Source organism: Denticeps clupeoides, unplaced genomic scaffold (genome assembly GCF_900700375.1).
Source record: "Denticeps clupeoides unplaced genomic scaffold, fDenClu1.1, whole genome shotgun sequence".
NCBI lineage: Eukaryota > Metazoa > Chordata > Actinopteri > Clupeiformes > Denticipitidae > Denticeps > Denticeps clupeoides.
Window position 1 is genome coordinate 31,306 of NW_021629927.1, and position 18,784 is coordinate 50,089.

At 46.4% G+C, this 18,784-nt stretch overlaps 1 protein-coding gene and 1 pseudogene across 1 annotated transcript; one reads left to right on the forward strand and one right to left on the reverse strand.

The window, feature by feature from the left end:
- The first annotated feature begins 5,147 nt into the window (after window positions 1-5,147).
- Window positions 5,148-9,417, forward strand: LOC114777481 (uncharacterized). Its single transcript, XM_028966986.1, has one exon. It carries the CDS (start codon window positions 5,172-5,174, stop codon window positions 9,267-9,269), a length of 4,098 nt encoding a protein of 1,365 aa, XP_028822819.1. The 5' UTR covers window positions 5,148-5,171; the 3' UTR covers window positions 9,270-9,417.
- Window positions 9,418-16,848: 7,431 nt separating this feature from the next.
- Window positions 16,849-18,690, reverse strand: LOC114777482 (cyclin-dependent kinase 1-like; annotated as a pseudogene).
- Window positions 18,691-18,784: the final 94 nt, after the last annotated feature.

The window sequence follows — 18,784 nt, forward strand, 5'->3', positions numbered from 1 at the left end:
TTAAGACTTTGGCAGCTTGGGTTGTCAATGTATTACTCAGCCTTCTCTGATGATTCTCAAAGGTTTGGTCTCTAGGCAAACAAACAGAAACCAGGTGAAGACAAACAAACAAATACGCCAAACACAGAGGAGAGGTATAGGATTGAGGGGGAGCACTACCTATGAGTAAACACACAGGTGTAGAATATAGAAATCGATTCTAAATTTAAATTCAAACACTGTTTAGACTAAATTTAAATAAATCTAAACAGGAGAGGGAGAGGCTTGACTCAGTAATAACAAGAATCAAGTTAAGAGGCAAAGAGCCAGACTAAGCCTTTCAGATAAACTGGCAGGCTTAGGCCAACCAACCAAGAAAACCCACCTACTGAGACCGGCCACAAGGTGGCGTGGGTGAGCCCCAAGGGTTAGAACAGAGGGGGTGGAGTTGGAATTTAGGAGTGTTAGACAGGGTGTGGCAGGACTTCTTCGCTGCCTTTCACACATTAACAATTAAAAACAGGAATTCTTCGCTGCTTTAAAACAAATGCAATTTAGCTGCACCAAAAGGGGAGTGTGGCAGGATTTCTTCGCTGCCGTTACACACTAAAAAATTAAAAACGGGATTTCTTCGCCGTTTTTACACAAATGCAGTTAGTTGCACAGCAATGTGTGGGCAGGATTTCTTCGCCGCCTCTTACACACTAACACTTAAAAACAGGGTTCCTTAGCTGTTTCTACACATATGCATTTAGGGCTCTCATTTACGAATAAGGCCTATAAAAAGATGACAAGAGGAACGTCGCTCAAATCAATCTTTATCGCGATGAAGGAAGATTTCTTCGTTCCAACAGGCGATCTGATAATATTAAAATGTACAGCAAAGAGATTTCTTCGTCTTTACAGCACAATTTTAATATTATGAACTAATGGCTGTGTACTTTAACAGACAATGGCTGTTGAAGTACACATATGGAGGTGGTCTTGAACCAACCAATCACGAGAGTGAGTCTTGCCTCACTTTAAGCTTGCATAAAAACACAAAAAGATTGTTACTGAGTTTGCTCACAAAATAAGTTTGAACGTGCCCCGGCATCTCCACCATTAAATGTAACGAATTAGCTCAAGAGGAAATATCTAGAATTAATTATAACTGGTTATAATTAATAATAGACATTTAGACTAGATTTGGGGATAAGCTGTAGCAGAATTAATGTTACAATTACTTGATCTGTCCGTTCACGGAGCAGATAAATTAATTATCCATCAATTCTGGGAACGATCATCCCCCCCTTTTGGCCAGGAAAGGTAGCTTTCCTGACTCTGCGTGCTAGCAGTAACTTAGCATGTAGCTTAAAAGGTCAACGTTCAGTGACTCAGCTGTGAGCAGCACACAGAAACAAACGATTGTGAATTTAAAGATTTTAATAAACACGGCTATAGCTAACATACAACAATTAGACAAACATATACATACAGGGTAAAGGAAAGTGATGAAAAGAGAATGGCAGTATTACACATCAATTAACCACAGCCTAATGAGAATCGTCAGAGAATTCTTAAGTTCACCTTAAAAAGGGGTTTACACGTGCATCTAAATAGTTACTTGCATTGGTCCTTGTTTCATGTAAGGGAGTCCTGATGCGGTAGGGTCACGATCCTCGATCCTTAGGTCTGGCGCTGGAAGTTCTTCTTGAAGGTAAATTTTGCCAAAAGAGTCAAAGTGTTGAAAGAGGTGTCTCGGAAGGAAGAAGAGAAAATCTGAGCATTCGTGCCTGTGTGACGCTCCTTTTTGAATGTTTTCTGGCACGCCCATCATGTGGCCTGAATAGCCAATCACAAGTGTGACATTTTGGCGGGAGAAGTTCCCTTTGTCCGGGTTTACGACTGACCGGAATGTTTATGGCTGGTCCAGAGAGAGACTGTGGTTTGTTGCAGTTACAATTTCTACCTTATAGAAATTGTATGATGTATTTTGTGATCACATGGTATGCATCACTGTTCCAGTAGTAACGAGAAGTTCCTTCTGACACCAAGAAAGGGACCTTTAGGAGGTAGGAAAGTAGAGATACACTTATACACTTAATTATAGGTAATTAAAGTTTACCTAATGTACAATAGAAAGTTGTAACTAGTATAATTCATACAAGGGAACGTACACACAACGCGTGCATATACGGGATCCACTTATAATCACATATTCCTAGCACAAGATACAGACAATATGTTTTAAGTGTGTGCGTGATTGTGTATTGCGACGGTGGAGCCAGGCAGGAGGTCTTTGGAATGCTTTGAAGCTTGGAGCCCCGATGAGCAGTTTGCAGACCCCGTCTGTTTTGCATCGTCTTGGTGACAGTGGGGGCAGACGGGACAATCAGGCTGAGGGTCCAGGTTGTAATTTGTATGTAAATGTCAAAGGTTAAAAGGTTCTTTGAAGATCAACCATCTATGATCCTACGCAGACGCTACATTTGTGACAGTGGGGGAAGACGGGACGATCAGAGTGAGGGTCCAGGGTTGTAATTGGTATGTAAATGTCACAGGTTAAAAGGTTCTTTGAAGATCAACCATCTGTGATCCTACGCAGACGCTACACTGGGAAAGACGCTCTGTTCTTCCGTGTCTACAGATTACATAATAAGGGGAATTAGATTCCTTTTTGTCCCTCAAATTCTCAATAAGGGGTGAATACCAGGTATTCCCTCGATAAGGATAAAAGTACAAAAACACATACGTACATTCAACACAATACACCACATGGGAATGAATGATTGTGAATAATAACAGTGAGAACAACTAGCACCCCCACTTCGGAAGCAGAGGCAAGGCGTATCCGCCTGGGAATTCGCACTCCCAGGTAGAAGCTTGATACCACCAAAGGGGGATATTTCAAGTGCTGACTCACTGACTTAAAACGGTGCTCCCCAGCTGTTAGTGTCACCTATTGGCAAAACCCCAGCTGGACTAAATTCTCATAAAAAATAAAAAACAACCCCTTCCGTGGAAATAACATGGAAGGAGAGCCGGAGAAAGAGGTAGGAGATGGTTGGGCTCCTGGAAGCGTTCTCAGTACTCTCGGCGAACAACTGATCGAGATGCATTTTGTAATAGACATCACTTATCCTTCCAAAGAGGCAGCAGAGCAAAAGAAATTACTTGACACCACCGCTACTAAACTTCTCATACAAAAAGGCCAAAGTAAAGGGAGCAGTGGGAATTGGGGCATAATATTTCGCTCCATAGCGCGAGAAGCTAAGAAAAAAGAGGGAGAAGCGGGAAAAATGTTGGAAAGTGCTGGCCTGTTTAGTCGACAAAAACATAAGAAGGAACAAGAAACACAAAAGAACAAAAGGATAAAATACAATAAATTCGCGGGATGGTGGGAACTCGCCAAAGTTCGCATGAAAAAGGAAAAAGAGGCACCACCTCCATACACCCCTGTCCCAACAGCACCACCTCCACCAACACCTCCCGCATCCATATATCCTGTCCTAGAAGTCATGGGGGGTATCTTAGCCTGTCCCACCGAGGGAATGCCACCCCCTCCTGCACTGGGAACTAACACCAAGAAAACAGATCCACCGACACCGTTACCCTCCGCTCCATTCCAACATGCAGGGGCCCGGTACCAGGCCAAACACAGTAAGCCCCAGCAGGTCCCCGCGACGGAGGAAAGGTCAGAAACTACCTACAGGAAACAATCCACATCACAACCTGAGCAAGGTCAAAAACCTGAAACAATTACAATATGCCTCAAAGGTAACTGGCAGCCAGTAACAAAATCACTTGAAAGCCTAAACACCGCGGGAGAAGAACTTGCAGATTTAATGATTCAGGCAGTTGAGGAAGCTAAGGCAGAGCAAGGACATGAGAACAGGGAACCGATAGCTCATAGAACTAGAGGTAGAATTGAAACTGGAGGGTCTGGCTGGAAACTAGCAAAGGGGGAAAGGGATGACGTACACAGGAACGAAAGTGAAGAAGAGGAAGATGAGGAAAATAGTGGACTTGAGTCGAAAGGGGCAGCAGGGGGTTATCCACTGATCCAGAGAAAGCCAGGGGAAAGGCCTGTGTATCAGCCATACACTTTAGGGGACATCACAGGGCTAGTTCACAAATTACCAAACATACACGACGGAGCACATCCATGGTTAGTGGCCTTGGAAAAACACACTGCCGGCGTCGACCTAGCCTTGGGTGACATTAGAGCAATATTGACCATGTGTTCCTCCAAATCTCAACTGTTAGCTGTAGAACGAGATGCCGGGACTCTCCAAACCCCCAATGAAGTTCCTATATACAATGTCCTCAACAACCTCAATCGTGCCCTAAGACAGTCCTTTCCACTAAAAGACGCGGCAGGTGGAATGACTAGAATTAAATGGGACCGCAAACAGAACCCACCTGCTTACCTCGACCAAGCAATAGATGATTGGACGGGTAGGACAGGGCAACACCCAGGGACACCGGGTCCAATGTCAATTCTGTTCAGGAAGGCAGTGTTAAAGGGGGTCCCAGAGGCTACATCGGACAAAATGGAAGACAACCCTGATTTGCAGGATTGCGATTTCCCCACATGGAAAAAACACCTGCTCTTTAACCTTAACAAATGTCAGGATAAGGACTCTAACAAGGATGAAACAGTGGAAGACCTGCAACAACAGTTACTCCGAATGCAAATACAACAAGCAAAAAAAGAATTAGGTGGCAAACCAGAAAAACCTAAGAAGCAGTTAGTGGCCGCAGTCGCCCCGCCGCCACCTCAGCCGCCAATGCCGTCTTTCCCTTCTGGTGGGTGGCAGCCTCCGCCACAATACCCCCAACATTCGGCGTACTCTCCACCTGTCCCTTACGGACAGGCTGGTCCCCCTACGGGGGAAAGAAGGGGTGGTTTCAGAGGGAGAGGTCAGTGGGGGGGTGGAAACGGGGGACATACCACGGGCTGCTTCACCTGTGGAGATCCCAGCCACTGGGCCCGAACCTGCCCTCACAAGCCCACTGGCCCGCCGGCCTGGGGAACTCCATATCAGCGCCGTCCTGCACAGCGAGGGAGATTCCAACAGCCGCGTGGAGGTCCGGGAGGCTTTCCGGCCCCACAAATGCCCATGACAAGTTGGGACCACTTTGAGGGTGGTACCCAATAGGACACCCCACAGACTGCCCTAGACAGTGTGGTGCCTACGGCGGATCCCATGCTGTCTATAACTGTAGACGGACTGCAAAAAGACTTCTTGGTGGACACAGGGGCTACACACTCCACCGTCCAGTCTGTGTCTCGAGGTAAACTCTCCAACCTCACTACTACAGTTGTGGGCATCTCTGGGGATCCAAGAGTTCTGCCGTTCACCACACCTCTCACCACAGTTGTTGGCGGTCAGACACTGCTACACAGCTTCATTTGCTCCAAGGATGTGCCGGTCAACCTCCTCGGCCGAGATTTACTGATACGACTGGGGGCCAGTATCACTTGCTCCCCACAAGGCCTAACTGTGTCTTTACCAGCAGGAACGATCCTTCCCTGCAGAGAAATGGTTGAAGGCAATGGACAGTTTCTTTTACATCCCGCTCATGATGTGTCTCCCACAGCGGACATCTACTGGGCTATGCTGAACACTGAACCAAGTGCGTCCCCAGGTGTACTGACAATGTTCCAGCAATGGCAGCCGTGGCTCTCCCAGCTCCACCCTTACGTGCCTCCTCCTGACCCACCCCACCTCACTCTTTTTTATGACAGACATGACACCACCTGGTATCAGCACCAGTTCCAGGATAATTGTGAGGGTCATCAGTGGTCTGTCACTAGTACATGCCTTTTTGCGGCTCCGGAGGGTGTTGCGGCGGCTGTTACTCTCACACCGGAACAGGAACAGTGGTATATGATGTCCGCTGAGGCAGCCCCACACATTTCGTTAGCCCTAAACCCTGGACATCAGGCCAAGGAATTAGGTGGAATAGTAAAACGAGCAATTGCAGCAACCGATTGGGTCAATACTAGATTACCATATGTTCTATTCTCAGAGTCCACTTCAACTTACCAAATTTTGCCCACCTCGTCCTTGATCAATACCGCCGTATTACAACATGATGCCTTGTCTCGGTCTCATGGTAGAGAAATGACGGACCATTGCGACTCACATTCAATTCTTGATTCCATTCCGCACTCCCTGTGGTCTCAGGGACCTACCGACGTTGGTTGTGTCGGCATCCCACCAGTCACTTTTACGTTGCATACTTCCGCTCCCGTGTGGCAGTCCCAATATCCCCACAAACCCCAGGCAGAAGCAGGCATTGCCGAGACCATTGAGGGTCTGATTGATGCTGGGGTCCTCGAGCCTTCTGGATCCCCCTGGAACACTCCCATTCTCCCTGTCGAAAAGAAGGGTACGGGTAAATATCGTATGGTCCATGACCTCAGGAGAATCAATTCTCTCCTGGGAACTACATCTCTCCCGGTGCCCAATCCCTATGTTGCCCTGGCCAACCTGCCTCCGTCACACGCCTGGTTCTCATGTATAGATTTAGCCAACGCTTTCTTCTGCCTTCCATTAGCGGAGTCCTTAAGAGATGTCTTTTCATTTACCTTTAGGGGCCAACAATGGCGCTACACTCGCTTACCCCAAGGGTTTGCTCTCTCGCCCGGTCTTTTCAATCAACATCTGAAGGCTATCCTAGCTCAATGCCCACTCCCATCTGACTGTTTCCTGGTCCAATATGTTGACGACTTACTACTTTCTGCCCCCACGGCAGACGTTTGCCTACAAGCAACTCGCTCACTATTGACCTTTCTAGCAGAAGTCGGCTTCAAAGTTAGCAGGTCCAAATTACAATGTTGCCGCAAACAAGTTTCCTTCTTAGGGCGCATGGTTGCTCAGACAGGGGTCTCTCTATCTAAAGACCATCGAAATTCTATTCTACACCATCCACGTCCACATTCTGTCAAGGACATGCTCTCCTTCTTAGGTCTGACTGGCTTTAGTAGGAATTATATCCCTGATTACGTGGGTCTCACTACCCCTCTCAGGGCTCTTGTGAACGCAAAAGGCATGAAAAATCTCCACGCACCGTTAGAATGGACCTATGAAACTGAACAATGTTTCATCACTCTCAAACAAAGACTTTCCGTGGCCTCTGACCTAGCGATCCCGGATTATGCATTGACTTTTCATTTGGATGTTTCTGGAACAGACACACACGTCAATGGTGTACTGTTCCAGAAAAAAGGGGGAGAGAGACGTGTACTCACATATGTCAGTGTCATGCTAGACAATATTGAACAACGACATCCATCATGCACCCAACATGCGGCAGGACTAGCTAAAATCATCACTAAAACAGCTCACATAGTCATGAACCATCCTTTGAAAATACTGACGGCACACAGCGTCGTAGCCTATGTAACCTCACAGGCCTTCACACTCACACCATTACGACAAAGGCGACTAATGGACATTCTCACTGCTCCACACATTAGCTACTCACACGCAGGTATAAACATGGCTGATCACATGGCATCAGGTACCCCACACGAATGTGAGAAGAATGTACAGAAAGAGGAGAACATTAGACCATATTTACAAGCTGAACCACTTGTAGATGCTACAACTGAGTGGTTTACCGACGGATGTTGTTTTAGAACAGACCAAGGAACGTTGCAGGCAGCATGGGCAATAGTAGAACAGAAGGAAATGAAATGGGAAGTGGTCAAGGCAGAAAAACTGGAAGGACCTCAATCAGCACAAAGAGCAGAATTAAGAGCAGTCATTGAAGCATTGAAATTGGCACAAGGCCGAAAGGTTAACATCTACAGTGATTCGGCCTATGTAGTAGGGGCAGTCCATGTAGAGCTAAGGCAGTGGATGAGAGCAGGATTCCTCACAGCTGGTGGAAAACCGATCAAACATGGGGAAGAAATGAAAGAACTAGCCGAAGCCCTGTTACAGCCAGAAAAGGTGGCCGTCATAAAATGTAAAGGTCACAGCACTGGAACGGACTTGATTGCCCAAGGTAACAGACAAGCTGACTTCATAGCGAAACAAACTGCAGGTTACATACCCTCATCCATCATGGTAATGGACTCCCAACCACAACCTCCTGTGGATGACACACCACTCGATCTGACCAAAGCCACCCTAAAAGAATTACAGGAGAAAGCAAGTCCGGAAGAAAAAACTCTGTGGTTGGCCCGAGGAGCCACCAACACCGATTTATGGAGAGGCCCGGATGGGAGACCCATTTTACCTCCGGGCGTAAGACAAACGGCCATGGAAGAAGCTCACGGGGTGGGACACGTGGGGGCAACCCAAATGATGAGGAATCTGTCCACCTGGTGGCATCCGCAATTACATGATATGGCCCAGTACCTAGTGAGAACCTGCACGGAATGCAACCTGTACGGAATAAAACCCACATTGAAACCCATGTTGGGCATCTTCCCAATTCCACTGTGCCCAGGAAAAGAAATTGTGATTGATTACACGGACATGGTTGAACGGGTGGGACGACATAGGTACCTTCTAGTCATGGTAGATGCATTCTCGGGCTGGCCAGAAGCCTGGCCCGTGACTAGAGAAGATAGCAAAACGGTGGTCAAGTGCCTGATTAACCATTACATCCCGCAACACGGGTTTCCTGAAACCATTAGGTCAGACAATGGAACTCATTTCAAAAATAAGGATCTGCAAACAGTTGAATCTGCCTTAGGGTTAAAACACAAGTTTGGCACGGTTTACCATCCTCAATCACAAGGTAAAGTGGAAAGAATGAACCTATCACTCAAAACTAAATTGGCAAAAATCTGTGCACAGACCAAAATGTCCTGGGTTGACGCGTTACCATTGGCTTTAATGTCTATTCGTAGCTCGGTGAATAAAACCTCGGGGTACACGCCTTTTGAGTTAGAACATGGACGTCCCTTTCCTGGTCCTTCGTCACGACTGTTTATGACTACTGAAGCATCTGAAAAACTGTCTCCAAAAGCATATTTTAACATTTTACAAAGTGTTCTCTCCCAGCATTCTACGCAGGTCACAGGCCGAGGGTCCCAGCCGCCTGCAGGCAACCCCCCGAGTCCAGGGATAGAATACGTACTCCTGAAGGTGACCAAACGGAAATGGAGTGAACCCCGTTGGACAGGGCCCTACCAGATCACCGAGAGGACGTCACATGCTGTTCGGCTCAAAGGAAAAGGAGATACCTGGTTTCACCTCTCCCAGTGTGCGGCTGCACCTGAACCAGGCCGGACTGTCCCGGAGATCCAGGATGCCCTAAGAGCAGATGCTGGACACAACTGACCCCAAGATACAACCGGCTGGTTGTACATTTTCAAAGGGGGATTACCTTACTTCGCGTCCTATTATACTAGTTCCTACATTTTACTACTCTTAATTTGCATTTACTCAGTGTTCATATTGTTTTATATATTTTCTCTATAACCATGTCTTGGCCATTTCCAGACATTATGACCTGGAGAGAGAGAGCTGTCGTCTTTCTGGTCTTTTGTGCACTGGCCAGTGTTCCTATCGCTATTTTGCTGGGGTTCGAAGGCCTCCCCCAGCTCTTCCGCGCCGTCAACGCTACGGCTTCACCCGTGGCGAATTCGACCGCTTCAACACCGCTCCCCGTTGCTAACCTGATCACCCCATCTGCCCTCATGCTGCGACCTTCCCGAACCCGGACCAAAAGGTCTTCTTCTTCCTGTGGGCAGTTGGCCCCGAGGGTAAAATCAGCAGACTTGATTCTTTGCATCCCATCCAATAGCTCCTACATTGCCACTCTACCTTGGTCGGCGTTTCCATTTAAAGTAGTACATAGATCACTAGGCAGGGCCCACCATCGCGTGGAAAAGGTTATGCCTGGTCAATTTAAAACAGATTCATGGTACCTTACTCTAGGTGGCACCTACGGTGAATGGTCATGGAAAAATTTGGTTGCTGAAACCCCGGACGATTGGTCTTCATATTCCACCGCTGATGCAGTGCTGTGGAGAAAAAATGTCACTTTAGCAAAATTGCCAAAAAACGACGGGTTGCTACTCACGATTACCGCTGGGGTATTTCCCCACCTGACGCAAGGGTGTCGGCTCTTCTTACTCGCTCCATGGAAGGTGCCGATTGAACTCTCATGGCAAGTAGCCTTTTGCCAGGCGACTGAGCCTCGACCCACCGTTTTGGTTAACCAAGTGACCTCAGCTGTCGCTACGGTCAGAATGGCCGCCGATCCACTTACGGCGGATGACATATTTCAAATTGTTTATGGTGCATCTGGGAACACGAACAATTGGTTGCTCTTGGCCGAGCAAGCGGCAGCAGACATCAATTCCGACTGTATAGTCTGTCTGGGCCCAAGACCCCTCCTCAAGGTTGTCCCTGCCCCCTTAAACCAAACCTGTATGTTGTCCCTAATGAACTCCATCGGTCCTCCTCAAATCTGCACTAGTTTGCTGCAGTACTTCCCCAGAACGTCTAACGTAACATCGCATAAGCCACCTTATTTCTCTTCGGATGTTGCCCCTAATAATTTCACTTGCGTCAACCTCACGGGAAATACCGTGCCGCTAGGCTGCATTGACATAACCTGGTGCACAGAAATCGTTAAAATGCAACCAGGGTTTAGGCCCATTCCTCGTGCTGATTTGTGGTGGTACTGTGGCGGCAGGAAATTGTATGATGGATTCCCGCTGGGTGCCAGTGGCACTTGCGCTCTCGTGTCTCTATTACTTCCCGTTTCCGTCACGGCCGTGGATTTTGACCCTCAGGTTGGAAGACGCTCCCAGTTTCCCGGTCGAAGCAAGCGCTCTATCATTCCAGGGTCTGCGTATAACCCCACTTATATTGATGCCATCGGGGTTCCAAGGGGTGTGCCTAACGAGTATAAGTTGGTTAACCAGGTAGCCACCGGGTTCGAAAACATCCCACTCATTTCAGCATTTTTTCCAATTACTCCCAATAAAAACGTGGACCGCATAAACTATATCCATTTCAATGTACAACTCCTAGCCAATTTCACCAGAGACGGCCTCGCCGCAGTGCACGAACAACTTTCCGCTACTTCCTTAATGGCATTCCAAAATAGAATCGCGGTCGACTTACTTTTGGCCGAAAAAGGGGGTGTCTGTAGTATATTTGGCAAGGACTGTTGTACTTTCATCCCCAACAATACCTCTCCGGATGGTTCTCTTACCAAAGCAATTACTGGCCTAACCGCTCTTACCACCAAGATGAAGGAACATTCTGGTGTGAACACAGAAATGTGGGATGCTTGGCTTGATATGTTCGGTACATACAAAACTCTCGTTGTCTCTGTTCTCGTCTCTATCGCTGTGTTCACGGCCATTTTAGTCACTTGCGGTTGTTGTTGTATTCCCTGCATTCGTGCACTATTAACTAGACTTATTGTCACTGCTCTTACTCCGGAGGGTAAGGACCCCTCTCTCCAGCTGCCTTTGCTTACCTGTCCTTCCGCCCCACCGCCGGATGCCAGTGATGACGAAGAAGGTGTCCTGTGGTCTCATGTCTAAATACTCTTTTGATTGTCTCTTCCTTCTTTTTGTATCATTACGGTTATTTTCTTATCATGTATTCCTGTTAGGTTACGGACGATTCAGGCCGACCCAGGGCAGGGTGGCTGTCATGTCTGTTTACTCCTCACTATAACCTTAAAAGACCCAGAGGAGATGTTCCAGCTTGACTATATGTCCGTTCTGTTTTATTGAACTATTAAATATAGTTCAAAAGGGGGAATTGTAGAAATATACTGCTTTGACATATGTTACTTTGCTAAAGACTGGTAAAACATCTGTTATCAGATGTCCGTGCAAACAAAGGAACAAAAGACTCACTCAAAGAGGAAGTGAAACAAGAAACCGTACCCGACAGTGTTAACAACTGTCAAACGTTGCACCTTGTGGTTTGACCCTGCTGAAGGGGTTATCTGCCCTGCCTAGAAGACAGTACAGAACAACGCAGAAGACACCAAAAGAAGACCCCACGCCCAAAAGACGTTGGGTTGTCAGTACCTATAAAAAGAGCTGAGCACAGCGACTGAAACAGCGGAATATGTACACAGAGTGCTAGTGGTTGTCTTCTGTGAACATTAAAGATTCCCCCTTTCTGCGGCAGGTGACTGAGTCCTTGAGGTCTTCATTCTTTCTCAGCCTTGAGCAATGCATCCTCCAACAAAGAACCTGGGTTGAAGGACCCGCGGAGAAGACCAATAATCTCACAAATTTATTCCTTCACCTGTGAGATCATCCATGGCTTCCATGGATTTTTCTTGCAGGTTCATTGCAGTGTGGACCAGTGATGTGGCTCTTCTGGTTAGATCCTGTTTCCCAATGTTCTACAATAAAAAAAATATCCATATCAAGAGTCACCAGTCTGCATATCATACAAACCTAGTCCACACATCACTGTTATCTATTTGGCTTAAACCTGGAGGTCATGTTCTACAGAAAGAACCTGATTTATTTTTGGTGGAAGTGGTCTGAATCAGAGGAAGCAGTATAGAATCGAAAAGTCAACGTGGGATCTACCATCATGGTCTCTGAACATCAGTGCAGTTCAATGTTGAAGTTCAGCAGCTATGATTACATGCAGCATTCCTCAAAAACATTCCATCTCATATCCCAGCGGCAATCTGCCAGAATCTTCAGATCTTCAATCTCTGATTTATTCACCTTCAGGGCGACGTCTGCAGCGTCTTCTGCTTGGTTGGCAGCAGTCTCAGCCTCATCAATGATGTTCCTGATGTCTGTGAAGACGCTGATCACTTCAATGGCGTCAAGAACCTTTGTGCTGTTCATGATGTTGAACAGTTCTCTAGTGAGCAAAAACCAGAATGATGATGATGCTACTTAAATGTCACCCATTCATAAAAACTGGACTCACAGGTGAAAGGTCAAGGCCAAGCTGCTGAGGTTGTGAGCGTGCTCCTCTGCCTGCCTCACCAGGCCTTCCAAGGCAGCCGCGGCTGAAAGCTCATCCAGCTTCCTCATGAGGGCGCTGTTCGCTCCATCCAACTGGGCGCCAAGCTGCTCATATTGCTGTATCAAAAAATACAGTATAAAATAATTGTAGTTTCATTTAACTTGAGTTCATTTAATACAGTGACCAAAGTGGATTTCTGGTGCCTATGTCTCTAAATGTCTGTTTAATTGCTTTAATTCTTGCCTTCACTCATGGAAATCGTTTAGTTCAGACAAAAGCTTGAACTAAATCGCTGGTTCAGAAAGATGAGTGTAAGATGTCATAAATCTGGCTAACAAATAAAAAAAAATGTAAACTGAAACGGAATTAAAATTGGGTGCGGTCATTTCGTACTCTCTTCCTGTCAACCAGCATTTTCAGCTGAGCAGAAATCCTCCTCAGCAGGGGTCTGATCTTCTCCATGTCTGATTGGATGAGGTCACGTTTTTTTTCCAGATTGTTCCATTGTTGCTGTCAAAAAACATATATTATAAGTAATTACAGCAGTAATGAGATATCTGCTGATCTGTCTTGGCAATTTAATAGTATGAATCAGAACAGGTTTTTGCTCATAAACGAAAGCAGATTTAAGTGAATTCCTCATCTGCACTACCATGATGGTCCAGAGTGTTTGCTCGCTGCGACTGTTCAGCTCATGCATCATCCTCAATAAATCCTCTGCATGTTCCAGTGCCTCTTGCAGATCCATCAGCTTTGCCAAATTAGCTGTGATCGAGTTTCCAATGTCAGCAGCTGTGGCCAGAGTTTCCAGAAGTTTCTGTATTTGGTGCAGAACTGTGGAAGAAGTGGGGACATGCTGGTCAGAATCCAAGCCGGAAACACCACTACTGCTACCTTAAAGTTTTTCATAAAACACAGAGGTAAATGTTCTACTACAGTCAAGAACATTAGTTATGTAACTTATGTTTACAGTACAAATTTACCCAGAATGCTTTGAACACACTCCTTAAACCAACTGGAGACGCTTGTTTCTGCGTTCTGGTAACTGTTTATTCAGTCTGATATGAAAGCCGGGGGGGCTCCTCACGTTTGTGGGACTCTTGCGCTGCTCTTGTCGGGCGCGTCTCCCCTGGCGACGGCAGTTCTGCCTCCTCATGATCTCCACCAGGCGCATCGCCTCTTTCAGGTGGTCACCAGTCGTGAAGTTCATCCGGTTCAAAAGTCTGATGGTGAAGGATTTTTCACTGGATATAGCTGAAAGTGTCTATTACTTATTGAAAAATACAATATTGTTCAGTTTTAATTTTTGATTTCGAATTTAATGTTGTATTAATTACCTGCACAGTGAATTGACTTATTCCAACAGTTCTGACCTCTGACCTTCTTACACATTTTTTTTTTTTTTTTTAAAACAAGCTTTACTAAGAGTCTCACCGCCCTTCACTGTCAGACACAGAGTCTGATGTTCGCTGCTGTCTGTAGTCTCCTTGGCTCCACTACTTATAACTGATTCCAGAGATGGACCCTCACTTGCTCAGAGGAAGCACCTCACCTTGAATTTTCTTTGAAAGCGCTCTATTTTGGAAAGCAGGTGTTGGCCTCTTCGCCTGGTGTGGTCTACATTTTTCAGAGCCTTGAGCACATTGGATGACGCAGACTTTCCCTGCACAGAAAACAAGTGAAATGTTCTGTAATACAGACATTCAGTACCAAACAAACATCACCATTAGCTGACCTCAGTGGGAAGATCTCTCTCTCTCATCAGAAAGACCTAACTGATATCGTTCTATACCTTATTATTGAGTGAGATCAAGTCCTCATCAGCATTCTCCACATCCACCTGAAGATCTTTGACCTTTGACACCAGACCAGAAAACACCTGCACTGTACAGTTGACCAGGACCTGAGCAGAGAAGCATGTATTTAAAATCAGCCTGTGTTCAAATTCACGTTGAGGACTTCATTAGGTACCTTTGTGGAGGTGATGGCACCTTCAGCCTTTCAGTTCACCCTGCAAGGCTAAACTGGCATTCAGGTGGTTGAGTCTGGACATTAAATCTGACAACTCTGCCTCCATGGGCCAGCTCGTCCATCAACTCCTGGACACAGCTGTCACACTCTGGCACCAGGAGAAAAATATAACTTCAATAAGAAATCACTAATGTGTTTGTGTGGTGTGTGTGTGTGTGTGTGTGATGACCGATGTGACAGACCTAGGCAGTCGGCAGGTTGGTCACTGAGACATTCTGTTACGAAATAAAGAGAAATGTACGGAAATGATCAGACAACTGAAGATGAGTGTGATGGAGTGATGAGCACCAGACTCATACCACCGGTCACCGGATCACATGACGTCCCACTGTCACAGGCACATGGTTGGCAGCTCCCGTTTGGTACCAGAGGGTTACCATAGTAACCAGGTGAGCACCTTCCCGGCAGGAAAGGAAAGTGAGTGTGTAGACTGGGCATGATGCTCAGCATGATTCACCTCTATTTTATATCAGTTGTAAAATGAGTTGCATTTTAAAAATCATGCAAATAATCTACTTGACCTTTAACCCCAGGAGCAGCCTAGAGCTGTTGATCGAGGTAAACATACTTTTCACATCGGTGTCCAGAGTAACCTGCTTTACAGACACATTCAACATCCATACCAGTGTCCAGGCAGCCAAGCGCAAAGCTGTAAAAAATCCAGAAATCCAGACATATCATCTCTGTCACGAGTTCATCTTCTCACGATTCAGTTCAGTCATGAACACAAACCTATTGGCCAAAATCTGTAAAAGGGCACGGACACAGACGACAAGTCCTAAGAGCGGCGTTGCCATAGTAACCCTGGGCGCAATGTTCACAGCGGTCACCTGCTGTATTGTACTTGCAGTACTGAAACACGACCAAAAAAAATAATAAAAAAAGTTTATTTATAACCGACTAGAACCATAACCGGACCAACAGCAGAACTCACCAGACATCTCCCCGTCAGCGGATCACACTCAGAGGACAGGCCGTTACAGCTGCAGGGGACACAGGTGTCCCTGAGAGCCCCCTTCCTCTGCCTGTAGTACCCGGGGGCCACAGCGCTGGTGGTCATGAACACACACACACCACACACCACATCAGATACAACCTGACTGCACAGTGGTGGGAATGACAATAAAGCAGACATAGTATATTCCATAATTCAGGAATTCCAGTGGAAACGTTAGACTCTGAGCCGGGTAACAAAAAAAAGTTGTGAAACTCATATTCCACTCAAATCATAACCCGAAATAAAGCGAAACAATCCTGTACTGGTCCACCAGTAAAACCAGTCAGACGGACCTGGGTGACGGATCCCGCAGAACTGTTGTTGCTCAGGGGGTCGCCAGTACCTCCCGGGCATTTGGGACCTTCTGGTCGACATGGTTCAGGCCACGGATCCAGGCTCTCTGCGACGTGCAAAGGCCAAGGAGGGTGTAGTAGAGAACCAGCTTTCCCATACAGATGGACATGGCCGCTGAAAATCAGAATCAGTGCTACTCCTTGCAGAAGAACCTCCGAACTAGCACAAAAACCAGTATTCCACTGGGCAGGACAACCTCAAAAACAGATCAAAAATCTCTAGACAGTAGAACTTCAGAATCTAGATCTGCTCGCCAGCTCTGCAGTTTGTGCGTGGTTGCAGGCGTGGCTCTTTGTTCCACTTTAATCTTCCATGTGAGGGGAATGGCAGACTTTGTACAGGGCGTGGGTGGCCTACATAAAGCAGGGAGCCGACCAGAACAGTTCTTTGCAGAACTTTGAGTATCGGTAGACCAAAATTAAAATTTGGCGATTACAAGAGCCTAAAGAACTTGATGCAGGAAATTGTGATTTAGTTCACTGAGGTTCAGCACTTTAAAACCAGCGCCAGGCCTTCACCCCATATTCAGTTCCAGGCACAAAGAGACAAAAGCAAGCAGCGGAGTAAACCGTAAATAGTTTACTTCAGGTTGGAAAGATATAGAACTTGTATTTACACAAATATTTTATTTACAAAACAGGAAATGTTCAGAAGAAAAAACAAACAAACAAACAAACAAACAAATTCAGAAGCATGAAGTGTAAACTCTAACAAACGACAGACAGATGGCGCTGCAGAACATCACATCTTCACATTGCTGGCAGGCAGCGTGCTCTTATCCAGGTCATCAAAGTACGGGTGCACCATCGCCTGTCTGGCGGAGATGCGTTTCGGGGGGTCATAGATCAGCATTTTCTACAGGGGAGGAAAGGACTGTTTTATTTTGAATGACTACAGTTTCAGAACAATTCAGTCAAGCTACAGTATTTCAGACACGAGTAAACAGGTTAAAAAAAAAAAAAAAAAAAAAAAAAGGGAAGCTGGTCATATGACACCATGAGAAGCCCCACCCCACATCTTACCGCCAGCAGGTCAATCCCATTCTGATCCAGGTTCTTCACCATCGTTGACAGGTTCCCCGATTTCCACTTGGGGAACGTGTTCTTATAGTCAGGCAGTGACTCCACATCTGGCCAGATGTCATTGTTGGGCGTCCCCAGAGTCCTACAAAAGGAACATCAGTTTCTACACAAGAATATATGAATATTTAGTGATCTTGTACGTTGAGTGACGTCATTGTGTCGATTTCCCGCTGCTTTTACATTAGAGGTTTGGTGAAATCAGGTCTCATGCCCCCTGGCATCCTTTCATACTGTAAACACATTCTGGGAAAGAACAATGTTCTGAGTTCACCTGAAAATCCTGAAGAGCTGGTCGATTTCAGAGTCCCCATGGAAGAGCGGCTTCTTCGTAGCAAGTTCAGCAAAGATGGTCCCAATACTCCATACGTCACCGGAGTGGAGTGGAATAACGAGAAGCTCCCAAGAGCACTTCTGGAGCTCTGTACCACAGAGTCACAACCTATATACATACACACATATCTCAGAAGCCATGGCATGAAACCAGGAGCCAGAGTTCTTATATTCACATTCCTCTGGAACAGATAGTGACTATAAGAATGCAGTGTGATTGGATTATGCACCCTAGAACCTTTCTACAGTCTGAAATAAAGCAGACAGAAGAGGGGTTACCTCGTGTGTGTACACCCTCACTGGCACCCCAAAGGCTCTTGCCAGCCCGAAGTCTGCCAGCTTGATGACCCCTTTATTATCAATCAGCAGGTTCTGAGGTTTCAAGTCTCTATGCAGAACACGCCGGCAGTGACAAAACAAGATGCCCTCCAAAATCTGGTACAGGTAGCTCTGGAGAACAAAGACAAGAGTCCATCAAAACTAGTGTAGCACAGAGCTGCTATAAACCTGCAGATCAGGGTTCATCAGATCTTACTTTGACCAGCATAGGCTCCATGTACTGTCCAGAAGGTATGGAATCCAGGTATTTCTTCAGGTCCATGGACAGGAACTCAAAAACAAGGTAGAGTTAGATTCCTGCATCAACACGTCCAGAAGCCTAAAGAGAACCAGGATGAGAGACGGGTGAGATTTGAGGAGGTAGGGTTATTTAAAAACTGCACATACTACTATATGTTGAGCAAGAGTGTCTCCAGGGGGACTGTCCTGGACACTACTGATCGTTAGTGGCTCAGGATAAGAGCGGTAAATGCGTGTCTGTGGTTCAAGCAGTCTTACCGCACAACATTGGGATGCTGAAGCTCCTTCAGCAGCGAGATCTCCCTCACGGCGGTGCTGGGCACACCCTCCTCCTCGCTCTCCAGGCGGATTTTCTTCATGGCCACCACCTGTCCTGTGGACTTGTGTCGGCCCTTGTAGACTACACCATACGTACCTGTGGAGAACAGAGAAGAACCAGAAGAGGGTTCCAAAAGGGTCAATCAAGCAAATAATAATAAAATAAAACGTCATGAAGGAAAAGCCTGTAC

Excerpts from the sequence above, each read along its gene's own strand:
- LOC114777481 (XM_028966986.1), top strand. The coding sequence starts at position 5,172 with ATGCTGTCTATAACTGTAGACGGACTGCAAAAAGACTTCTTGGTGGAC.